This window comes from Pempheris klunzingeri, chromosome 12, assembly GCF_042242105.1.
Source record: "Pempheris klunzingeri isolate RE-2024b chromosome 12, fPemKlu1.hap1, whole genome shotgun sequence".
Lineage (NCBI taxonomy): Eukaryota > Metazoa > Chordata > Actinopteri > Acropomatiformes > Pempheridae > Pempheris > Pempheris klunzingeri.
The window spans coordinates 7,973,840-8,000,564 of NC_092023.1; the positions used below are offsets into that span (position 1 = coordinate 7,973,840).

The 26,725-nt window shown below is 42.7% G+C and overlaps 1 protein-coding gene across 2 annotated transcripts in view; it reads left to right on the plus strand.

Moving 5' to 3' along the window:
- The window catches only part of ctbp2a (C-terminal binding protein 2a), a 65,114-nt gene that overhangs the window by 13,538 nt on the left and 24,851 nt on the right, over positions 1–26,725 (plus strand). The window contains exon 2 of one of the 2 annotated variants that reach the window (XM_070840590.1): positions 6,118–6,286. In XM_070840590.1, the coding sequence (XP_070696691.1) occupies positions 6,229–6,286 (58 nt within the window). In that variant the 5' untranslated portion in view covers positions 6,118–6,228. Of the gene's footprint in view, positions 1–6,117; positions 6,287–16,109; positions 18,406–26,725 lie in introns of those variants that run through there. The other variant, XM_070840589.1, reaches the window with a different exon arrangement.

Sequence of the window (26,725 nt, forward strand, 5' to 3'; positions counted from 1 at the left end):
TTCAGAGAAAAGGAGATGTGAAGGAGAAATGGGGAATGAAAAGGACGCTATCTGCCAGGGGCTGACAGGACATGCAAAAAAGGAGAAAGGATACAGGGAGAGGCGCAGATGGACTGACAGACTTGGGGGATAGTGATGATAATGGAGAGGTAGGAAGAGGAGAGCTTTAATTGTCACTAACTGGTGTGTTTAGACAGGGAGGGTTGGAGGGAGAAAGGGGCTGGCAGGGAGGAGGAAGGTGTAAATCAGCGGTCTGAGCGACAGCTTTACGTGCCCCTCGGAGCCCCAACTATCCGATTAATGAGAGAAGAGAAACCTTAACCACCTTCCCCTCTCTGCCACTTCTTTTTCTGCTATCTTGCACTTTCAGGGACATAAATCATGGACGCTTAAGCAGTCACTTTAGCTGCTACACAATTCCACCTCAAAATGTTGACTGTACTCTATCCTGGGCCTATGACTTGCTGCATGTACATTGAACCACATTCGTTCCAGCTAGCCAGTTAGCTTAGCATAGCATAACATAGCATAGAAACTGAAAACGGGGAGGCCTGGCTTCATCCAGTGGTTAAAAACATCCACCCATTAACACATTACAGGTCATTGGTTTAATGTGAAGACAGAAGTGTAAAAACTGTTTGTGGTTTTAGGGGAAGTTTTGTATCGGACTATTTCATGGTTGGGCGAAGTGGCCTTTTTTTTTTTGGAGAGGATGTACTTTTTTTTTTAATGCATTTAACAAACAAGCTAAACTAAGTGGCTGCTGGTTGTAGCTTCGTATTGGCTGCACAGACACAAGAGCATTGTTAGTCTTTTCATCTATGTCTCAGCAAGAAATCGAATAAGCGTTTATACCCAAAATGTCAAATTATTCCCTCAAAGGGATGATGCGTGAACCACATGGTCGTCACATGTGGAGGCTGCACTTAAAACAAAGATATCTGAAAAGTGAAAGACAGAGAAGAAAGCTAACAGAGATTTTTTAGATTATAGCCAGAGGGAAGAAATTGGATTTATTTATGTGAACTTCACATGTAAAAAAAAAAGTTTCCAGTTTATCTGAAAGGCACCAACCAGGCTCAGCTTAATTCTTTGACTACAAACCCATACTCGCACAGCTTAGTCCCTTTGTGTGTGTGGCCTGGTGGTCATTAAGTTCACATAGTTGAACTAGTTAGCTGAGGTCAAAGGCTGGAAGCTCAGCTGATGATCTAAAAAAAAGAAAAATCAAGGTGATTTTTTTTTTTTTTTTCCCCAAATGAATGATGAAGCCTCCACAGATATTTCAGTCAAACGTGTTATAATCAAGTCAAAGCTTTACTTCTCTCTGTACCTTTTCACCCTTTGCCAAACCCACAGGTTTCTTTTGACTGAGGCTCCTCTGAGAGATGGTCTCAGTCAGAAACAAACCTTTCTGTTTCTCTTTCACTTTCTCTTCCCTCTCTCCATGTCTTCTTTGCCATTGCCAACTTAAACGAGATCTCCCGGGCTGCCTGTCTTGTAATGCACTTTTGATCACAAAAGGAGTAGAAAAGAACGAGCGTGAATGAAAGAGATGTAACATAAAGAACTAAAAGAGAGCTAAAATTGAAGTGTAAAACTAGCTCTTTCCGCTTGTGAAATTTCTTGATGTACACGGTGTCAGATGGAGAAGCACTGTATGAATTCATAACCTCTCGGAGTGATGCAACAGTTGCAACAATGCAATGAAACGCCTGGTGGGGGCGGCACTCAGATGTTTTTTTTTTTTTTGTGTGTGTGGCATTTTCATGAAAATTTTACCTGTGTTCAGATGCAGTCGAGAATCTGTGGTAGCTTATCCGTGGTGTACATCTGCCACATTTCACAAGTGCTACAAAGCTCTTAACTTTGAACACCACTCAACTCTGTGTCAATAATTTATCTACTGTTGAAGTGTTAAAAAAAAGAAGCTTCACTCTTGAGGTCGATCATATGAGTGGCGTTCAAGTTATTTGTTGAAATGAACACTTAAGTTAAAGCTTTTCAGGGCAACTTTGTACTTCTGCAGCCCAAAAATGCCAACTGAGTGAAAACGGTGTGTATTTCCAGAAACATAGACAGTCACAGTCCTCTGACATGAACGATTTGTTTTGGTGGCTAGTGGTGCATGATGATGGTGGAGAAAATGTTTTGGCAGCAGCTTCAACCATCACTGGGTAAACAAGTGTTGTCTCTTACTGCAGGTGAGGAGACAGTTTTGTGTTTTGCTTTAGATTTTTGATGGTCAGTTCCTGCATGCCGCGAAAAATTCTATTATTGACTGCGACTGACGATTCTTTTCATTCCTGATCAATCTTCTGATCATTTTCTCTTCTGATCTTTCGCTGATTGAATCTTTTAGTTAATTAATAGTCAAAATGGTTGTTCAAAAGATATCTCACATTGAAGAAGCTGGAATCAGTGACCAGTATTTGACACGTTTTCTTGAAAAATGACTCGTATGATTAATTAATTTGAGCAAATATCTACTGAGTTTATGGGGGATGAGCTATTCTTTTTTGTTTAATTTGGATTTATGCCGCTAAGATGGACTTAAAACAAGTTTTTAAAGAGTGTACAAATGCGCAAGAAAACTCATAAAAAATACACAAGTTAAGAACTTAATGTAGTAGAAGAACAACAAGTTATTGCATAAATGCAGATGATGCTGCCGTGCATTAATGTGTGATGTGCATTACACTAGATGCACAGAATATTTACCTTGGAAATAGTCTCATTCAGACATTGAGGCAGGCGGCAGGTCGCAGCGGAGCGTCCAACAGTGCCTGAAAAATTGCAGACTGGCTATATTATAGGAAAGGTGTGTGCTGAATGAATCCTACTATAGCTCGTAGAAGTCAGAATTGTATTTATTGTTATGTTTGTCAGCCCACAAAGTCACAAGCCTTGTACATCAAAGAGAAGGAAAAAATCCACTTCTAACACCAGGAATATTGTGAGGTTTGCTACATTCATCAGATCAGATAACTGTTACTTTGCTCACAATCTGACTTGGTAACATTCACAAGTAGCACAGTGCTGTGTGTGTTGAGCTGATTGTCTGCCCTCTCCACACAGTCAGGCTGTGTGTGTGTGTGTGTGTGTGTGTGTGTGTGTGACTTTCTGCTGATTTTTTTTTTTTTTTTTCCCTCCTTCACTCTTCCTGTCCTCCAGCACCAAGCACGTATTTTCTCTCAGGTCAATCCCCTTATTGTTAAGTTACATAACAGCACTTAGTCAAGAAACAATCCAGCAGCGACGGTGCTGAGGGCTGCAGGATAACTGTACTTCCTCTTTGGCACTCCTCTGGCCGAGAGCTCTCCTCAAACTTGTTGTTGACTTTTCAACTCGCTTAGTGGAGTCTACTTGTTCTCCTCTGGGAATGTGAGTGGATCTCCTCACATGAGTCAAATGTCTGGAATTAATTTATGGAAATGAAGTCATGTGTGCCACAAATTGGGGTTTTTGGTCAAATGGAGCTCTCAAACTGCTGAGCGGGGCATTTTTCGGAGCCAGCGGGTTTTTGCCATCCCTTGAAGTTGAAACCACCAGCGATGAAATGCTTTGAATGTTTAAAATGAATGAAGATGGGCGTACATCACCCATAAGTCATAGATAGTATAAGTGATACTTAGTTGAGGTTCTAGTTATCAAAAATGGTATTTTTAAACAACACATTGAGGAATATTCTTTATTGATATATTTAATATGCTGTATTCTCAGTGAGTCAATCAGTGCTGAACATGTAGACCTAGATTATATGTGGTGGACAAAAAAAAAAACATGCACACCTCATTATTGTGATGAGATTGAAGATAACGTGTCGCTGTCATCACAATACAGTTCCACTGAGATTAACATTAATACTGAATACCTTACAATCTAATTCAAGTAACTGCTTTGCATTAAAACCACTTTAAAATCTGAACACAGAGCTGATTTTGGATGCAGTTCACACAAAAATCAATGACTTTAGAAAGCTAGCTTTAAATTTTATTTAATTCGAGTCTTAATAAAGGCACCTGTCTGTCTGTTAATCTAGCTCTGCTATATTGCACAGTATTGAATGGTCATAGTATCATTTTATTCCCATTCTGATTTTGCACAATTGCATAACAACCACATACTGTAGCGCGTTCTGATTTTGAAAAATAATTTGCAGGCATCTGTGCGCTGCATCAGCCTGCATTCCTGTTTGTCCACTGAGGCAGCTGTCAGTGAAGTGAAGTCTATATCAGGAGAGTTCACGACGACTAAATGGCCAGAAGCACTCATGACCTGCAGCATAGTGCTCATGTAGCACAGAGGTGGAGATGCCCATGCACGTCTCCTCCAGTCTATTCATAGCCAAGGCGGTGTGACTCCCCCGCCTCTGACCGACTGTTTCCTGCTTTCCCTCTTGCTCAATTACTTCTCCTCTGACTCCCACATGTGGGTCTCCAGCTCTTTGGCAGGAAGGCTTACCTTGTGGAGGAGGGAAGCTGAGGCACAGCTGACTGGTGAAGCAAGCCAAAATGTGCTTGGTTAAAAACCGACATGCAGCGTGTTTATGAGTGTCAGAGGAAGACGGGAGCTCACAGTGCGTTGAATGCAGCACCTACAACCGTGTCTCGTTTACATTCACTGTAGCTGCAGTGCACCACCACCCACCGCCTCCTGCCCCCAGCTGGGAGAATGCCCCAACAGCTGGCCAAATAAAAGTGTAGCATCAATTCATCACTCAGCCTTATTGCTAATCCTGCCGCCACTCCGCCAAAACATAACAGTTATCAATATCAATATCAATATATCATCATATAAATAGTCAAGTGAGAGCCATTCTCTCAAAGTAAAGCACTCCAGGATTGAGCCCAGAGGTGAGGAGGGAAAGAAACAGAGGTACAGTTATGGATGCTGAAGAAGATACAGTTGAAACGCTGGAGGAGGATGGTTTCACATTGTACTCATCCTGTCAGACGCTGTTTTTCTCGTACTTTCCTCTCCCTCCCACCAACCCCCTTTATGTCTTTATTCTGCTGATACAACCTCCTTCCGTCTGCTGACTAACTGACCCACATTCCTCCGTGTGACTCGCTGCCCTTAGAGTGTGTGTATATGTGAGCGCGTGCAAGCCCACAATTGTGCTCGTTATCTTATGTCTTTGTGTGTGCGTGTGTACCTAGGTGTGTGTGTGTGTGTGTGTGTGTGTGTGCACGCACATTCTTGTGCCTTTATCTGTGTATCTCTCCCCAAAAAAGTGTGTCGTGTCCCCCAGGCTTCAGCAGGAATCAATTAGAAGATTCAGTTACTGAACATAAACGATTGGTAAAACGCCTCATTTACTCTCTGTTTGTCTGCTTTTGCTGTGTTCCACTGAATTCGGGGGCTCTGGTTGCAGAAGTGACATTTCTTGATTAAATTAAACAAATTGTGCTCACCGACAGGAGGCTCCCTCTAGTGGAGAGTCAAGCTTCTGCAGGCAAATGGTTTGATTTTGCAAGGCAGTGATTCTGCCAAGGTTTTTCGAGACGGAAACAACTGTGCATGATTGCTTTCAGATGACAACGCTTGTATTTCTTGTGATGCACTTTCAGAAAGCCAGGAAATCATGATTAGTACGTGTCCAGTTGTGCAACAGCAACTGAAAGTTATCAAACTTTGCCATCTTCTCTTTGAGCTTGAAGTCAAAAGACATTTTTACAGTTCAGAGCAACAACTGCACGGACTATGCAACCACACGGCAGTTCAATCAGTAGCCTTGAAGCCAGTTGAATGATTCAGCTAAAGCTCTGTAACTACGGACTCTGCATTTTATTATTATTTGCATTATACACACCTATTATTGTCTTAAATTTGCATATACACCTTTTTATATGATGTACGTGATGTACTGCTGTGCATAATTCAGTATAATGTGCTGTGTCTTGTTCGTTGTATCTTGTTGTAAGTCACTGTTTGTACAGTGTCGCTTCCCAAAGGAACGGCAGGTTAAAAATAACTCAATTAACGCAATGTAAAAAAGAATAAATTAGTAAATCCACTGAGGCTAAATCCTAAATTTAAAAATCAAAGTGAGTGTACGTCACTGTCAGACTGGCTTTCAAGAATAATCTTTGTCCCTGCTTTCTTGAATTTCAGGTGTAAAACATCGTCTAGCTAACTTCTGGAGGATCGGAGCATTTGAGACTTTAAGGAGGAGAGGTGGTTACAAAAATCAAGAGAGGAGAGAGCGTTTCAAGCTGTGAAAGGATGGCTTTGGTCGACAAACATAAAGTGAAGCGCCAGCGGCTGGACAGGATCTGTGAGGGTGAGACGGGATTCTTTTATGCCTCTTTTCTTTATGCTTTCTATGCTCATGTGGGTTTGCGATGCGGACCACACATTTGCAGATCACTGGAAATTGGTTATTCAGGTTGTGGGATGCTTGTCTCTTTGTGTGTGTACATGTAACTTTGAGCGCGTGTGTATTTGCTCCTCAGTTTCGTGTTGTCCCCCGTAAAGTTGCCCCCCCCCTCCCCTCACTGTTCTATGGAAATTAAGTTTCCACCAGTATTTAAGCCTCTCTGCCTGCTGCTACAAATTCAATGAGAATCTAGTGGGATCGTTTGCATAAGTGTGTTTGTGTGTGTCAAAAGGGAGCACCAGACGAGGCTTCAAACTTCAGCGCAAACTTCAGCTTTGAAGGCTGTCGAGGAGGGAGAAAGAGTGTGTGTGTGTGTGTGTGTGTGTGTGTGTGTGTGTGTGTGTGTGTATGTGTGTGTGTGTGTGTTGTAGAGGAGTTTGTCTTGATGGCTGAACGAGGCTTGAGTTCGATGTTTCCAGATTGCTGGAGAGACGAAGAAGGGAGTTTGTAATAAAGTGAAGCACTCCTCAGAGCCCTGGGATTGATTATAGAGGATAGTGGGATTGATTTACGTGTGTGTGTGTGTGTGTGTGTGTGTGTGTGTGTGTGTGTGTGTGTGTGTGTGTGTGTGCGTGTGCGCAAACTATTTTCCTTTCGTTTTTCCTCGCTCATTTTTTTTTTTTTTTTACTTAACCACCGACAGGAGCCACTGAATAACTGAATGTTCATTATGTGTCCCCAAGCCCATTCACCAATAATGCATACACCATACCGCACAGTGCAAGATCATTGCATTATATTCTCCTTTTTGTTAGTAGCTGCCAGCCACTAGTTGCCGTTCCACTTGCTTCTATAACCCGTTGCACAAAAAGTGAAATGTGTTGTATCACCTATGAAGTTTCACCTGTAATATATGGTGCGTCATTGTTTAAGGAGTCATTGTGCTTCAAACAGGGTGCATGTTGCGTGGTCAAACCTCCTCCAAAACTCCTCCAAAACTACTTTTGTCTGTTTCGTACGTGGAAACGAGTGCGACTGTCCACAAATCCCCATTTGAATGATTATCACATCTCGCTCTCTTCTGTGACTGCAGGCTTTCCCCCCGGGGCCGCGAGTGTGGCTGCTCCGAACTGCTCTGAACACTTCACAAAACACAACATGTTGTGTAATCTAGTTTGGCTCAAGGATACCCTGCTCTTAACTGTGTCCCTCTTGTCCGTCCATGACATCTACTCGCACTATCCTCTAACGTGAGCTCTCCGACCTGTGTCCCTGCTGTATGAATAACATTTACACTGTTCAGCCCTCTGTGCCCATTCTCACAGGCCGTCGCTCAACTGGCCGCCAAACCGCCAAACCAAGGCCGTTTATGACGGTCTTGGAAATGATGTGAGTGAAAGACTGCTTAAAACTGAAATATTAAATAAACAATGATATAGTATTATACTCACTCAAACATCCCAGATAGAGTGAAGCAAGGTCTAGTTGTAGCTTCAGTAGATTGTATTATTCTAAATGTCAGTGTGATTTTGAATGAGGTCTTCTTACTTATGCAACCGAGCACAGACGTTCCAGTTTCACTTCAGCTCACTACAAGCGAACCCATAGGATTTTCTTAGTGACACTGAGTTAGTTCAAATTAAAACTCTGCAGAGTATCAAGTATCAACATTCCTCTTTGTTCATGTCCAAGGAAAATCCCACTGAGATTGAGAAACACAATATAACAGATTCCTAAATGAACCAGTGATGCTGTCTGTTTCCACCCTCAGAATGAGAGCCACATGTGGCATCTCAATCCTCTCCAAACCACCAACCCTGCTTGCTTGGAACCCCCCCTCCCCCTCCCCCTCTTTTGCTGAATGACTGTGGTCTGTCTGAGGAGGCAATACGTTAAACACCATATACCAATATTTTCTGATCTGCCCCATTTGCCCCGCAGACTTCTTCAGCAGTGTCTGTGTCTGTGTCTGCTTATCAACAATGAAGTCATTCTACCAAAATGGAGGGGGGAGCTGTTTTGTTCTGGTGCAGTTCTCCACAGCTGCTCTTAAAAATGTGTAGAAGAGGGTGATTCACGTCAAGGAAGTTAAAAGATCAGAGGGTGGTGAATCACGTTGTTTTCACGGTAGTGTTAAATCTGCTCAACCATATAAAAAGGGTATTTCAAAACCAGAGGCATGGGGCGTTGAGCACCATAATGTCAAAGCCACCCACCATTATCCATAAACAGTGTTTACAGTTTTTTTTTTTTTGACTGAGGCATGAAATAGAAATCAAAGTTTGCATCATGCGTATTGACAAAAACAAGAACATTATGGAGTGATTGTATTGCGTTACCGTCGTGGGTTACACTTGGCGAGACAGCGAGAGACGCTTCCCTAATCTCCATTTATCTTCTGAGGAGAACTGTGTCAATCCAATACATGTTTCACAGCGGAGTGCATTGATTACATCTTTACCCATTGTGATGAGTGGCTAACTGAGCCGCGCCTCTGGCCTAAATTGAATTCGAAATGGCTGATCAAGTGTGGCTGTTTACTCCCATCAAAAGTGGTCACGGTGTTGGAATGTAGATTTCAGTGAAACGCTGGATGTTTTGCCATTGAGGATATCTGATGTGATTAACTGTCCTTTACTTTCATGGTGGATTTTTGTGGGTTTATTTTTGGTCAGTCTATCAGTTTTATTTATTTATATATATATATGTTTTTTTGTTGTCACTTAATTTATTCCATTTGTCTGGGAAGCGGTGAAACATGTCCCATCGTAATATCCCAGAGCCCAAGGTGACATCCTGATTTTCATTGTTTTGTCCAACCAACACTCAAAGTTCAACTTTATTGGCTTTTTACAATACTGGAATGCTTCAGGAAATATTCAAATTATGAGGATAAAACAGGGAAAAGAGGCAAATCCTCACATGTGAGAGCCCGGAAACAGATCATCTCTGCTTGTTTTTGACTTGATAACTTACTTTTGCCTGTTAAGTACAGTTTTCCCCAGAAAATTGCTTTAGCCGAGCTGGTGAGCACCCAGATTTGGACACATCGTGTCCTGTGATCCTATTTGTCAGTAGAGGATAGCCTAAACAATAGTCACTCTGTCATTTTTCAAACATAAAAGCCTAATATTTGCTGGTTTCAGCGTTTCTGTTTTAATATCATATTTAATTAAACATATTTGGGTTTTGGACTGTTGGCTGATGTTGTATAAAACAAGCATTTTGAATCACCTTGGGCTCTGGGAAATTAAAATGGGCTTTTTCAACAACTTACATCCAAAACTATGATTTGATATATTTAGTAGATATAGTTCATTAAATTAATCATTGGCATCATTATTATTGTTAATAGACATGGCGGACTAAACACATGCCCCCCATTACTGCTGATATAGTAGCAGTAATAGTGATATTCCTAAAGGTAGTAATAAAAATACTGTTGACCCAGCATATCTGACCCTGCCAGCCTGTTCTAGAGCTCCCGAGTGGTGTCCCGACCTCGCTTCACCGCCAGTGGCTGGGCCAGAAGTGCTGCCTGCACCCTCCTTGACTCTATTATTAATATCGTTATTAGTGATGGTGTTGGTGGTGATGGTGGTAGTTATGTCAGCTGTAGTATCATTTTGTCAGGGCGTGTCAAAGTTGGTGTTAGTATTTTTGTTATGTATGTATGTATGTATTTATGTGTGTGTCTTTGGTTGTCTCCCCGAGCTCCTGCTTAACTCGCTGCTACTTTTTCTCCCTTTATCTCCCCTCCACCATATAGACATCTTCCTAGTCTGACAGTGTGGGACACAGCCAGGCACGCACGCACACACACACACACACACACACACCACATCAACACAACGCCCGACAACTAATATCGCTTCGCTGTCTCGCTTTCTGGCTAGACTTTTATTATTTGTCATGTCCTGTATTTATAGTTTAGTTTTCCCTGTGTTGTCCTGCCAATGTTTTTTTTGTCTTGCAATTTTAAAATGAGGAAAATAATTGGCAGAGAAATCAATAAGTAAAATTGTTAGTTACATCCCTATGAAAGTTTATGCATTTTTTATATTAGCAGTGAGTTCATCCCTGCTAAAAAACACACACTATGGGAAACCGTGAAAAGGTTGTTAATTAATGTATTTTTTAGCTTCTTTGTGTCACTCAACTAACTGATTAATCATCTAATTGTTTCAACACTTCACTACACAAAAGGCTTTTATTTGATTCTTTTAAAAAATCACCAGTAACCAAATTAATAATTTCAATATTAAGCCTAACGGCATGTTTTAGTTTAGATATCAGCTTTCAAAATGTATATGGTACAACTGTTCCTTCTGTTGTCGGTTTGATAAAGTGCCAAGAAGAGTGTGACTGCAATAAGGGAACTGTGGCAAACATCTGTTGTGAGCATCAGTTCCCATACTCTCCCATTCCCCCCTTTTTTCTCTCTCTCGCTCACCAGCTCTCTCTCCTTCTGTCCGCTCCATCTGCGTACCCAGCATGCCTTGGCTTGGGCAGCAGTGCAAGTCTTTGCCATTGCCGTTTAGCCAGAGCTAACTGACTGATCTGGGCAGAGATGGGATGTGAGCAGCACTGCGACGTGAACTAGGTCGCAGTAACAGCATGTCCCTGAATGTTGATTTACAAGTTGTAAATCTGTGCTTGGACGCAAACACCACAAGGTGGGGTAGTGTAATTTGTCATGGCAATTCCAAGTGTTTTAGTTGGCAGTTAAATAAATATGTTAATGCTTGATAATGCATCTTGTTTTGTCATGTGTACAAGAGGAGGAGATGTTTAAACAGTGAACAGTGAATAATGTGGCCAGTCGAGCTAAAATGCCATAAAACTTAGCTTGTGAATCACTCATACTCTCAATTTTTTTTCACAAAACACTTCATATTAAATAGAGAGGACAACCAGGGAGGCTGTGGAGGAGAAGGGGGGGGTGTCCTGATGTCATCCTCCCCTGCAGGGGGGGCTTCGTATCCCTGAGCTTTTCAGCACAGACTCAGGGCTCTGCTGCATCCACCTCTCTGCTTTCATCCCTCCCTCCCTCCCACTCGTCTCCCCACGCTCTGGCATCCAGCTCCGGTATGAAGTCATCGGAGCGGTCTCTTGGTCTGACCCCCCCTCCGGCTTGTTCCAGGCTCCTCACCAAAACCCACGACCCCTTTATAGGCTTTGTGGAGAGGCAGGGAGGGGCATGGAGAAGTGGCGGGGGAGCGGATAGAAAAATGGTAGTGTTTCTTTCTGGAATGGAAACTCTTATAATCTTTTGTAGCAAGCTGGCGTGTGTGATTGTGTTATTATCACAGTTAAAGTGTGACTGTCTCCCGTGCACACCTTAAATTGAATTTTATGTTACGGTTTTCATTTTCCTCTTGGTGTCTGTATATGCCTTTGTTTGAGAGGGCATGTAGCTTAGCGGTTGTTGAAAGTTGGAAATTGGTTCCTGGAAAAATCCAATTTGAAAATGAACCCCTCAGCTATGGCAATAAGTATTACAATGACATGTGGCATCTCTGGATTGGGCTGGAGATCGGATGAAGGATGGACCGGAGAGGTGGGGTGATGGGATGCGCCCAAAGGAGGTGGATCATGGGTAGAGGAGTCTCTTGGAAAAATAGCAGACAGAGGAAATTCTGGAGAAATTGTGGGCTTTTGCTGCTGTGTGTATGTACAGCATGCATACCAGCAAAACTAGGGAAAAAAAAACTGTGTCAATTCAGAATGCTAACCGAGTATATGATTGTCATTTAGATAAGTGCTAGCTTCATTGCCATCGACCTCCATTTTACAGTCCATTAAGTCCCTATGGAGATGGTTTTTGTGACAAATAATCCTACTGGAATCACATACAAGGCAGCCATGTACATAATGCCTGTTAAGTGTGCATTACAATTCATCTGACAGCATTATTCTTTGCAGCAGTCCTGGCATTATAATCCCATTTCCAGTTAGTGCCTCCTGCCCCACGCTCATGCATAAGTCAATGTGTGTTTAACATTCAAATCATGCCTTGAGTACGTGACATGTCACACTGTAGCAGACAGTTGTTTTTATTTCTGTCGTTGTGCAGCATTCGCTTTGAGTTGGCGTGTGATTCTTATTCATGTATACAGATCAGACCGAGGCCAAGGCTTTAGCGGCGGTTTGCGTGTGTGAATGAAAAGGGACATTAACGAAGCGCTGTGGCCGCTGCTGTCTCTGCTGCACGTCAGAAGATGAGCAGAACAGGGTCAAAAGGCTGAGCTGGGATCTGTGATCGTGCAAGCTGAGTGTGTGTGTGTGTGTGTGACTGAGCGGGTGGATAGATTTGGGGGTGGGGTTGAGTGACAGCATATTTCTGAATGCGCTTGTTGCATGCGAACCCCCCCCCCCCAGTTCCAACATTTGGTAAAGCATGGAAACATTTCACATGGTTAAAACATGCACCGATGAGCACACATGCACACTCACACATGCACACACAAAGTGACCCACCTTTGGGTCCTCTGCTGGCTTAGCTGTAATATTAATGTGGAGACGAGGACTGAGAGCGCTGAGTGGCAGGGTGATGTAGAGTCTTCATTCAACACTCACAAGTGTCTTGTGTAACAGGTTAGCCACAGATCTGACTGTTGTACACCATGTCTGTCTTGTTACTTGCTGGTTAATACAATTTCCATTCAATGTAATACTAAGAGAAGTGTGTAGAAGAAAATGTAATACACTAAACCAGGCTAAAGCAGACGTGTGTTTTCTGATCTCTGTTAGTTAAAACACCTACATGAATGCATCGTGACTCGAGGTTCATTTTTCGCTGTTTCTATATGTTTCACTCGTTTAGAGTTTCTCACCAGTCAAGTCTTATTCAATGTAAGGTCTTTATAAGCTTCTGCTGGGGTGGTATTATATTTGTTCTAAAATCCCCGGCTTAATTCCTAAATCCCTCTGTTACATTGAATCTGGCGTTGTGTGCACAGTCTGGCAAGTATGGCAAATGGAGGAACATTAGAATTTGAAAGTCAAACAATGTTTAGTTTGAGACAAACAGAAGTCTCCGATTTACTTTCCTGTCAGGATTAGATGGGCAAACCCTGAGTACACACCTCTGCCCCTGTATCTCTGTTTGAGTTTGACTTTATGGGGATGAGTGATCTGCTGAACTGGGAGCCAGAGTCTCCTGAGAGCCGGGCTACAAGAAGTAATGAGAGGAGTGGATGAGGTTGGGGAAAGAAGCCAGAGGATCACATATACTCTATAGGCTCTTGCCCTTGACGTGTGTGTGTGTGTGTGTGTGTGTGTGTGTGTATGCTCTATATTGGCTTTTAACATTTTCTCCTAAACCTAAGCGTTTACTTTCAATAAAAAAAAAAAAAGACTGTTTAGTTTGCAATGATATTTGTAGAAATGCTTTTAAATTAGACATGAAAAACATGAAGTCTGACTTTTACAAATGTATGTTTTTTTTATCCAAAATAGAAACTATTATCCTAGATCTCAAAATCAGAAAACACAAGTCTTTTTAGGTGATGAATAACGGTTGAAATTCATTTTTGCTTATAACAGCAGAACCCTGGCTGATAACATCAAAATGGGCATCAAAAATGATATTTTTCCAACTCTCAGCTTTGATTTAATAATTCATCCTTACAGTCGGGTTTAGATCTCTGTGAAGGTTTGCGTTTGCCTCCTGTCCTTCAAATTTTAATTTCTTTTTTTACATCAAGCTGAATAATGTTCCTCTGACCTTACTTAGAGGGAAAAAAAGTTCTCATTCTGCTGCACAATTTGTTTTCGAGCCACCGTCAATAGCTTTTTCGTTGTGAAAACAGCAGAGTACCCGGCTCCATATCTGATCTCTTCCTACTCTAATTACATAACTGTGATTAAACAAGATATTAGAGCTGACGGACGGACATGCCTGCACAGTTTCCACAGGCCCTCAGTAAGATATTCAGGGAAATTTCTCAGTATGCTCATATTAACACCACTGTCTTCAGTCTACAATATGTATTACTGCCCCTCCCTATGGTTAGCTCTGAGATTAGATTTAGATGGAAACGGACACTTCCTCACCTTACATCTGTTTTCATGCATTAATAAACAGGGATCCTCTGCAGAAGGGATCAGGTTTCAGCCATAGTGACATGAAGTGGAAGCTAGATAGGTAGGTGTGGCCTCGGAGTCATATGTTAACCTTGGTTAAATGCAATGTTATGCCATTATTTACAACTTCATGTAAAACCAATGGCTAAAGCATATTATATACTGCTGTACTATAGCTTTTTTCATAATGCCACATTTGAATCAGGTGGAATGAGCTTCTGTTGTGTGTGTCGGCTCAACAAACATGATTTTTGTTGCAAGGCAAAGGTTGTAGGTGCTTTGGATTAACTGCTGTTACAAAAAGAACCCTCCCCCTCTTCCACACACACACACACACACACACACACACACACACTCCCCCAGTGTTTTACTTTTCTCTGCAAAAGGGCCAATCCAGATTACAGAGCCTCTCTTAGTGAAGGAGATCAGAGGAGCTTTAAGAAAGAGTATTTTACTGACAGTAAGATGCATATGCTTAGAATTTGTGTAGTAATATATATGGCCAAATAAGACAATTTTGAGATTCTGACTTTCTGTACAAATGTAGCATTTAACAGCATTATCTTTTTTTTATGACAGTCAGGGCAAATAGGACAAACATTGCAGGTGGGTTTTGTTATTAGTTCTGCAATCTCCATGCAATCCAAGCATTGTAGTTTTGAATGTCCTCCGGTTAACATACTGACAGCAGGTCTGAGTGATCTCGAATCGAGGAGAGTGGGGCAGTGACAGCACCACGAAGGCATCAAGGACATTTCAGAGTGAGTTGGGCAGCAGTTGCATGGTGGCTCTGCTGCAAGCATGGGGCCTGGAGGATTAGTGTCCAATCAGAGTGGATTTGATGTTTACTGACAGCACATGGGGCTTAACTGAGAGAACTGTATTTCATTTGTATTCAATGAAGCAGCCCGTGTTGCCTGGCCTCCCCTCCCCGCGCTGTGAATCTGGCAAACTAAAAACTGAAACCTGTTGACGGCAGCATATCATCAACAGCTTCAGGTAGGTGACTCTTCAGGAGAGGGTGAGGGGTTTGGGGGTGGACTCTAAGTCATTGGCATCATCATCACCATCATCATCTTCATCACTATCACCAGATACGCTTGTATCTGGTTCAAATGACGTCACATTGGGAAGTGGAATTAAACAGGCTTTATTTAGATGTAATCCCTCATAGCAGTCGGCAGAGCGAGTAAAATGTCCCAGAGAAGGGAGAGATAAACCCTATTGGATTAGTACAAGCCCCTGCCCATCCCAACCTATCCCCTCCTTTCATTTTTTTGTCTTTTTTATGAACGTTTGCGTGGCCATCTCTGGCATGCATCCTGTTACCGTGTCTTCCTTGGAATAGCAGTGCTACGTTTGCAGTTTGTGTGGTTTGGTGTGATGTGTTGGTTGGTGTGTGGTGTCCTCTTTCCACTTGCACAACAAGCCAGCATGACCAGAGATTAATTATTCAAGGACCGACAGCCAAAGGGGGAGTCACCTGATAGTACGGACTTACAATATTACAACCTGATATCAGGTGAAACGGTAGACCCTGCTTCATCGTCTTTTTTGCTTGTTCTCCTCCTCCCTCTCTCCATTCTACTGTATGTGAAGACTTGAAAAAGAACTTTCATAAAACAGCTACAAGTGGAACATTATTTTTGTTTTGTTTTGTGTTTTTGTCAACGCTTTCTTGACTTTTCCTTTTTTGCCAATGCTCGTCACTAACAAACAGCTGAGTCTTGGTCGCTCCCACAGTTGGGACACATTAGGGGGTAATGAGGGTCAGTGGGACAGGGCTGAGAGTGTCTACGAACAGCAGGCAAGAGTAGCTGGCCGGCGGAGCTCTCTGTCATACGGAGAGGGAGGAGGGTGGTACGAGCCTCCACCAGGAGTGCATCCCCCTGACCTGGATTTGAAGCGCGACCCGTATTCCTACCAAGACTCCCTCTACGGACAGGTTTACGCAGAGCGACACGACCCACGGGGACTGAGGAAGGGATCTGTGCCTGATCTAAACCACTACGAACGTGTGCCCATGGCTCAACGAGGATCCATTCCACATCAGGATTACTATTCCCATGACCCAGCTATGACTCCTCGGCCACCTGAGGGCTTTTACCGGCCGGAACACCAGCCTCCGCCGCCTCACCCTCATCCACTCAGTAGGTCTGGCTCTCATTTTGGGATGACATCTGTGCCTCGTGCTGTGTGGGATCAAGGTCAGGGAGGAAGAGCAGGACCTCAAGCCCCTTCATCGCCTCTACCTCCTCCTCCCCCTCCTCCAACTGCTCATGAATTGAATCGAGCTTATAGGGAACCTGGTGCTGTAACTGCTGCCAAAATGATGCCAGATGGTCAACAGCGCATACCCTCCCGGGACCCATCTCCTGCTCACTATGGTATAGAGCATGGATCTCCTCGGTATGCCAGTGAGCCTCCACCTCTGACTGGTCAGGCGGTCTATACTGATGTTAATGGCCGTCCACTGGATCCGCAGCAGCAGGCTGCTACCTGTCTAGTAGTAGATCCTGCCAGTCAAGGTATGATTATGAGGCAAGAGACAGCCTCACCATACACCATCCAACAACAACAGCAGTTACAACAGCAACAACAAATACAGCAGCAACAATTACACCAGCAACAACAAATACAGCAGCAACAGTTACAACAGCAACAAGTACAACAGCAGCAGTTACAGCAACAGCAACTTCAGCAACAACAAATACAGCAGCAACAACTTCAACAGCAACAACTGCAACAGCAGCAACTTCAACAACAGCAGTTACAGCAACTACAGCAAGAACAGGTGCAGCAGAATCTGCAACAGCCACTACCACCTCCACCTACCATGCCCATCTCTGACCCTAACCTTTCTATGGTGACTCCACTTCCTGCTCCACCTGCTGCAGTGCAGACTGCAGCAGTTGTCCCAGTTGCACCTGCCCCCGTGCAGGCCACCCCTGCAGCCCCTCCTCCCCCAGTCACTCCACTTCCTGCTCCTCTTCCTGCTCTTCCCCCTACTGCCCCACAAACACCTTTGCCTGTGGACCCCAAGAAGACAGTTGATCCTGAATTCCTAGCTTTGCTGCGAAATGAGGGCCTCTCTGAGAGCACCATCTCCTCAGTTATCCAGCAGGGATTTGACTCCACAAGCATGCTGGCTGTTATGGAGGAGAACGATGTCCGCACTGTGGCCCCCAACCTTGGCCAGGCTCGCGTACTGTCTCGCTTGGTCCACAACTGCAAGCGGCCCGTTGATGCCCTGCCAGCCCACTCCCAACCTCAGACACCCATGCGAGGCCGCTCTAATAGCTTTAGCCATCGCTCTGACATCTACCAACAGCAGCAGCACCCCCATCCACTGCATCCTCCACAGGCTTTGACAGTGGACCCCCAACTGATGCCCCCACAGACCCCTGGGACCATGCAGACCATCAGGGTGGGAGATGTAATGGGTAGAAGGCCCAGCAGTGCCCCTTCTCAGCACCTCCTTGAAGCCTCTGGAGGCTACCCAGGCCAACCACCTCGCTCCCCAGGGCCATATGCTGGAGCCATTATGCCTGTTCAATCAAGACCCATGTCAGCCTACTCTTCTGGGATGACAATGCCTGGGATGTCCATGCAGAGTATGCAGATAATGCCACAGCAGATTACTGGATCAATGCCTACAATGCCAGGGTCTATTCACTCCTTGCCACAGCAGATGCCCGTGTCCATGCCAGCTATACCACAGCCACCACAGCAGGTACCTAAGGCATACTCTACCAATTACACAGTGCCCATGGAGCTGATGAAGAGGGACAGGAACATACTGCCGTTGTCACCCATGCACAGCCCTCACACCAGTCCTCAGCTTGTGCGTAAGAGTGGCGGACCTGTACAAGACAATGCCCTTGTCCCTATTACAGCACCAGGCCAAGGCCAAGGTGCCCTGGTTGCTAATCAGAAGCTAAGTCGACGGACGGGTCCACCAGTCATCGTGTCCACTATGGCTTCTCCTGATACAAGTAAATCCTTTTTTTTCTCCTCCCATCCTCATCATCTGTTGTTCGTTTGATACGTTTTGTCTTGCTTTTTCTTGGCTGTTTCACATGTTTTTAATAGATAAGAAAATGGATTTGTGCTAGAGCTATTCATTTTTTGTATGGTTTATGTTAGATGTCATTTCCCATTTCTGTCATTTGAATAGCGACGCATCATATCATCTTTTCACAATTTAGACATTTCTAAGAGTCATTAGTATATTGAAAGCAACAACTTGGGTGTTAGGTTACTGTTGTTTCTTTGGGGGAAAATGCACTATAAACCTATTTGTGTGTATATCATCTTCAAATAAGTGTTTTTCGTAGTCTGGTTTGAACAACCATGATTCAACTGAGGGGAGTGTGTGATTTGTTTAGCTGAATGTGGTCACTGGTGTATGATGCCTGACCTGAAGGCAGTTCAAACAAGATGAGAATTTTAATAGAGCATTTGAGCACTGAAACATTTTATCTTTCTGACCAGTGCTGTTATTTGCTTGGTGTCATGACTTTGCTCTCATTACATCAACACCAGATAAATTATGTGTCTTTTCTTGTTGTCTAGGTCAGTGGAGCGAAATCTAAATGTCAAAATTCTGACAACAACAGTTTTGGAGAAGCGATAGGCAGCCTATCGCTTCTCCAAAACTGTTGTCAGAATTTTGATTAAAACCATAAAAGGATAACTTTCCATCCCTTGTCCTACTTTTGGTTTGTGCATTTGCCATGATCCTTAAATGATACTTGCATCCCGCTTTCTTGTCTGCTTATCTCTGCAAGAGGCAGATTTGTCAGAATTCCATGTACTTTGTGTGAAGTCCTTTATTATTCCAGTAATCTCACGCAGTTCTTTTGTCAGGATGACACATTGCCCTATTAAATGTAACACAAAATGGCAGTGATGAGGCGTAATATAGAAGATTTGAGAGTAACAGCTGTCAGCACCCTTTCTGATACCTTTTAAAATTTTAACAACCGTGCACTGTCTTCATGTCAGACTCTGTCAGTCACTGCATTCATGTGTGAACAGTTCATATTAAGCCTTCTCTGCCCAGAAAAGTCAGGTATTGTGTGTATTGGTGTTAACAACCAGGGAACATGAGATTTCCAGCCATGCATGTGTGTTACTTTGTGTATGTGTGTACAATATGCGTTATTGCCTTTGCCACAGTCTCTTTGAGAAGATATATTTTCCTCATTTCACTCTTATTGACTGTATGTAATGCTCTTGGAAAGTGATTGAAGCAAAAGTGCAGGCCAAGTTTTAAAACCATATATTCTGCTTCAGCTATATTGCATTCATAAAGTTGCATAATGGTGATTGCAGCATTAGTTGTATAGAGCTCTTTAGCTGTGGTATCACTGTAACTGCAGCTGCTTTTGATGAAGACCTTTCTGCTCTACCACGCACCATCTCTCCACAGCCCCCAAGCCACTGCTGTTGTAAACATGATGTCTTACTGCATTATGATAATAAGGGTGCATCAGAGATGCCTGGAAAGGCTTTACAGCCTCTCCGGCTGCACAGCCTTCCCTTAGTCCTGCTGCTGTCAAGGTGTACCACTGACCTGCCTGAAATAGCAGTTAGCTTTGCCAGACTAACATTTGAACTGATGTATAAAAGAATTAAAGGTAGAGTTTCAGTAACTGTCAAACATTTATTTTAAGGGTAGATTGTTTTCAGCTAAATGAATAGAATTTTGATTTGTGCCCCAAATTCATGCTTCAATTCCTGTTTGGAATTTAATTCATTCAGTCAATGCGTCCTTATTGTGTAATCACCTGAATGATTTACCCGTATCAGATTAAAGCTTTAATTCAGCTGCTACATAAAGTTATTTAATTTTCACATTCATGACCTAATTACAGTATATTTCAAACATTTGGGGCAATAAGGGCTGATTCCTCCATCAACACCCGCTTAACACAGGCTGACTAGCAGCATCACTGGACAGATAAAATCGAATTACAGTGCTGATGGCCGATATGTGATTGCGTCGTTTTCTCTGTGCAGGTTGTAATGAGAAGAGAGAGGGGGGATTTAATCCATCAGATCCTCAATTTCCACTGCTGCACTAATCCTCAGATATTCTCATTCTGTTCAGACCAACGTCCTGGCTTTATGTGAGACTCTGAACCACTGTACATAGCCAGTGGGGCCAAATGGACTTCAATGGGAGCCATGGCTGACTGGGAACAAATGATTTAACTGATGCAGTTTTGTTGCTATCTCTGTGTATTTTGGCATAAAGAGCAGATCAGTGGCATAGTCACAAATGAAATTGCAGTAGGGCCTGAATACAAGTGGATGGGCTACACAATTTATCACACAAATAACCCCAAAGCATTTACAGTTCATTACAAATGCAGCAGTGTTCTGTTATGGCCCGCCGTTTCATTATACTGACAGCCCCAAAAATCAAACCTGTCCATTCTTACAAGACTCGATATTCAGAATCCCAACAAGCACCCCATAGCAGATGTAGGAACAACTTAAACCAAATTATTTCATGTCATCAATATTTTTGTATGGTGCAGAAAACACAACAGGCTGTCAAATTGACTGTTGCAAAAAATAACAATGTAGGCCCACCTTTGATGCCTTCCTGGGGTCATATTAATCCATAATAAGGCCTACAGGATGAGGCATGGATGTAGATGGATACGATTTCATCATGTCCGATGAGTCTGAGAGTTCCCGATCAAAAGAGAAAAGGTTGATGTTGTTCAGGGAGTTGTTGACACTGAGGTTCTCTGTCTTGTTTTTATCTTTCTTACTGTACTTGACATCATTGGCAGGGTTATAATATCCTTCAGCTGTGCACTGACATTGGGGAAAATCTCTGCTGGATAGTTGTCAAGCACTTCCATTAAAGATGGATAGTTTTGTCCCGCATCCATTTTGCGTGTGTTCAGCTTCTGCAAAGTATATGCCAAAACGCTCACTTAGACTCCTCAACAGTTCAAGTTCACAAAATGTTGTGGATCCAGGCAGTGCGAAAGCTGCAGCTAGCAGGATTCTTTGTGTCTTCCTGAAACCTGCAGTTCAGCTCTGTTATCTGTCTATCCAGAATGGCATTCAACATTTGTCTTAGATCTGTGCTGCTCTTTTTAATTGATGTTTTCCCCAAAGAAGTGATTACCAAAGTGTTAGTCAGTGCTGCTGGCATTTTTCTCTGTTGCGAAGAGGTGACATTCCCGTCACTGATATAATTCTTGCTCATCAGCTCTGAACACTTTCTCCAAACTTGGAAAAGCTGTTTTTAGAATTTTTATCAGATCAACGCTGCCTGAGACACATAACATAGAACTCTGTAGTGCATATGTTCCAAAGTCACTGGTGTCAAATAGTTTGTATTTTTTTATTGTGTGTGGCTGGAGGCTTCAGACTTGAAGCTGTGCAGCTGATTCAATGTCAAAAAAAGGTGTAGATATTTCCTGACTCTAGCAGCAGTGATCAGGTTCAATTGATGGGAGTTGCAGTATACGTAAACAGCTTGTGGGAAGGTTTGCTTCAGACGAATATGGACCCCCCTCTGTTTCCCCAACATCACTGATGCATCATCATAACAAAATCCCACACAATTAGATGGATCCACCAATGGTTCAATAACTTCCATGATCTTTCTTCATATCTCATCTGCAGACATAGAAGCCGTGTCAGCAAGTCGTGATTAGAGATTTTTTAGAGATCTCGAAATCCATCTATCATGAATGAATATTCCATACAAATCCTGGGAAAATGTCTACAGCATTTGCACAAGATAGCATCCTTTGATCTGCTACACTCAATTCACTCAATTAAAGTCATTATACCAACTTATAGAGAAGCAGCGTTATTTTCCTGATGTGACAGTTTGGGGAAAACTCGGCTGCTTCTAGTCAGTCCATACCAATGGCTGTGAAGGCCTGTCCATTGTGGAGTTTGACGGTGCTAATTCAATGTCCTTCTCACCGTAACATAAGCGTATTCTGTAACATTAGCAGTGTCAACAGCCACTTGCTCCTCCAATCTTGGTATCTTTTTGAAAAGTGCCACAAATGTTCATTTATTTAGCCATTGCAAGTTAACTTTGTTGGTCATCAGGCTACGTTTTAATGCTACAGTGAAGCACCAGTGAATTTATTATGTGGAAACAACCCGTTTAGCACACTGTGGTAGATTTTAGTTGGTGATGCTATTTAAACAGCCGATCACAGTACACGCCACACATGATTTGAAACGCTAAGAACTTTGATTGTTACCTCCAATCAGTGCAAAAATGATACCTCCTGCCCTCTTTTACATTTCACAGCAGTGTGAAATGAAATGCTGCATATCACATAGACATAGATAAAGAAATGAGGAATACAAACCACTTCTTAAGTCATTTTAAGATTCATTACAAAAAGAAAGCAGGTATTTGATTGGACAGGCCATTGGGCATGCATAGGCCCAGCCAGGCATACTCATAGCTATGCAGCTGGAGCAGAGAGTTAAAGGTTGCAATGGCTTTCAAAACAGACTGCTGCTCTTAGCACAAATGCTTTGGAAAGGATTTCCTCAAGTCTGCCACATACACTTAGATCGCATTGTTAGTACATACACAGTCAGCACAGTGCACCTCATTTGCATGTGGCTGACATTTGTGGCTTTGGTAATTTCATCTGTTAATGGACAGAGCCGCAAAGCTGCTCTGAAAGCATATTCCTAAATTGTATGTTGCTAGGCAACGTGGGTTTTGGTGGTAATCGTAGGCAGATTTGCTCCTTGTTGTAGGGTCGGCCCATTGTCAGAGAACACTGCAAATTTACACGTTACTTCTGGTTTGTAACAAAATGGCTGGCTAATCTAATGCGTGTGGGAGACTATTAATTAATCATATTCATTCACCTCTTTTCACGTGGTATAAATAGCAGTTAGGAGGCTTTTCTTGGCCATTTTCAAAAGAAGACATGTATTTTAGACCTAACAAAATAAGATTCAGCCTTTCAGTTAAAGTTTCATATTGAAATTTTGTTAACAAATTATATTGTGATAGCAGGAGTAATACCATCCATTTAATCCAATTAGTAATGAATTTTGATGCCTCAGACAATTCAGTAGTGACAAGCAGGTTGAACCAGTTAGAATATTTCTAATAGTCTGTGTGCAAATATAAATTGGATGCTCCTGCCATCTTCACTATATAATGCTTCGTGAAATACTCTTGATTAAAACTCCGCCTTTATACGACTGACTAGGTTTCGCTCCCCATCCTCCACATCAACATAATCACTGTATTTGATACTGTGGAACTTCCACTCTTTTACCTCCACCCTGAGGATTTTGTTGGCTCCCATCCGTGGACTCGACCTGATGCCAGCGCAGGTCATTTCTGCTCTGCGTGACATAGTAGCCGCAATTTTCTTCCTTGCTCAGGCCTAGCGTGATGATGGGGGAGGGTTATAGCATATTAGTTCTGGGGATAGCAGCTTATGTATTAACGGGGTCCAGGTCAAAGCTACAGGCGGTTGTTACACTGAGTGAGGGATTAAGGAAGAGAGAGAGAGGTACGGAAAGAGACATAGTCCTGCTACTGGTGGATGATGATTGCTGCTTGCAGGATGGGGGAAGGGGGAACAGGGTGTTGACAGCTGTCGGTCAACCTTGGGCTCTCCATGAGGATAGCTGGTGATGCTGCATGCTCGACTGTGAGGGTCAAATTTTGGCCTTAATCTGGTCTGACAGTCAAAGGTTGTTTTTATTATGCTGCTGGTTACTCTGGTCGTGTCTTTTTTTCCTATTTTAACCTGAGAGAATGGCTCACCAGTACCACAACCTTGAGAAAAGCAGCTACTGGATTAAATTGGGATTTTTTCAGAGCAACAAGGGATCGACATAGACATTATCGTAATTGTGCATTTGAACGTTTAAAGCCTCTGCCGTTTCAATTTGTGAAATTCTGTTTTGTTCACCTTCCTGGAAGTCAAAGCACAGTTAATTTTGTGCATAGATAATAGTATGTGACTCATAGTTGGAGTACTTCCAAGGTTTGGAAGGGTATGAAATCTTTCGGTTGAATCACTAGCATAAAAGATGAGCAACTGTGGTAGAGCATATCTGGTTGTTTGATAAGAAGTCAAGGGTTCAAATGTTTGTAGAAGAGATGATAACTATGATGCCAAAGGAGTGTTTTGTGAGAAAACATGCAATCACTGAGCCAAGGAGTTATTATTTTCTTGTTTTCTGAATCGATATTAGTGTGGGGTTTTGTTTGCACTTGCAATTATTTTTTTCATTTGTTTCTAGCTATGATTGGTGCGTTTGACAGATGCTACCTTATTGCAACGGTGGCTGAGGATCATGGGTATCGTAGTTAAAATAATTAAAGCTGGTAGCCATAACATAATGCTCCTGTGTTTCTGTGTTGGGGAATTTTGAAGATATCATTACAGGGAAACTTCCAAAACTAGCTTATCCACCAACATGCAGAATTACTTGCAGGACGATGTGTGTGTTTTGTGCGTGTGTGTGTGTATGTGTGTGCAGACAGTTGTTGGCAGGTGTGTCATCTGTTGTGTGACAGTGCAAGGTTCCTCTCCTCACCAGATGTTCCTTAATGTCAGGGAGCGATTTCCTCGTCTCTCGTGAGTGAGTAAATTCTTTGGTCTCTCTCACACTACGCCAGGATTAGATCTATACAAATTTTGAGTTCCCATTTTCTCCTCATCTCTTTTTCTTTTGTCTAGATTGATCCCAGTTTTTCTTTGGGGGAGTTGGAGGTAATGAGAGAAATATGTTTCTAAACAAACGCCATACCCAGCTCAGCATGTCCATTCATGACTGCGGTTGTGGGTTACAGTCTGCAGGAAGATGAGTGAAGCGAAGAAAGATGTGATTGAAGCCAACCAAAGGCAGCAGAACATAGACGATTGAGCAAGAAAGACCAGCAAATAGAGCTAAATGCACACAGGGCTGCTTTAGATTAGATAGTGAAAGACTGACTGCTTTAGAAGCAGCGAGTCTTAGAAAATGGGCAGAGGAGTACAAACAGGAGATTACATAAATGGAAACTCTGTCATGCCATCTTGGAGCAATTGATAGCTGGAGGACATCTCAAGTCTAATTTTTGTTTGTGTTTTGATTGTATTATATGAAGAAGAACCACTTTATAAACCACTGTAGGGCTGCAACTGATAATCATGTTCTTTATTTGTCAAGTTTAATCCATTTATTATTTTGACTATATATTTTGTTTTACCTCCAATGATCCAAAACCCAAAGATATTCCATTTACATTGATGTTTAACTTTGGAATTCATCAAATTCTCACCTTTAATAAGCTTGAACCAGCATATGACATTTTTGTTTGTTAGATAGCTTAAATAATGCAGAATACAGATAAAATACTGTACAGCTGTCATCAAATGAAACTGGACCTTGAGAGGTGAAGTCTGGCCATGGCGGTAAAAAAATTCCCTCTGGACAGTTTGCTGTATACTTTCAGAGAGACTTGGAGTGATTAAGTGCTGGTTGTGAGCACACAGGTGAAGGAAGGACAGACAGACAGACAGACAGAGGCCACACGCTCAAAGATTTGCAGCAAGGAGGAAAAAAAAGCAATGAAATTAGAAGCTGAAAGACCCTGACTCCAACTCTCCTCATCAAAAGTCCTGCTACATCCTCTCCTCTCCTCATATTGCATCTTCTCCCCTTTCTTTCTCTTTCCCTCCTCTCCTCTCCTCTCCTCCTCATCTCCACCCCTCAGATATCTTTTCCTCCCTTCTTTTCCTTCCTCTCCTCTTCTGTCCTGGCCTCTCCTCTCCTCTCCTCTCTTCTCATATCATCTCCTGGCCTCTCATTGCCAACCAGGGAGTCGCCCTGAATTATTCATTTTGAGAAAATGAAATCTTCACGGGTGTTAAACCAGAGTGAAGAAGAGGTAGGACTGACCATGTTTTCTGTATGCACTGTGTGTGTGTGTGTGTGTGTGTGACCAGGCGTTGCAGAATTTGACACTTTTCATGGCTGTGTTTTAACAAAAGCGCGGGGGAGATAACTTTAGAGGTGCAGATGAATCTCATTTGCACCCGAGGAAAATATTATACATTTCTCAGTAGGCATGTCAGTCGTGTTCAGGATCACACAGAGCTGTAAATGGGATTGTGTTTCACAGTGTTTTTAGTCTCATACAGAGAGGAGGATTTGTGTGTGTGTGTGTGTGCGCGTGCACGCAGCCATCACTGCATATTCGAAGCTAAATTTACATTATGTTTTTTTTTATATATATATTTGGCCAAAACACACATTTCTGAGCAAGCTAAAGTTGAGCTAGCCAATTGC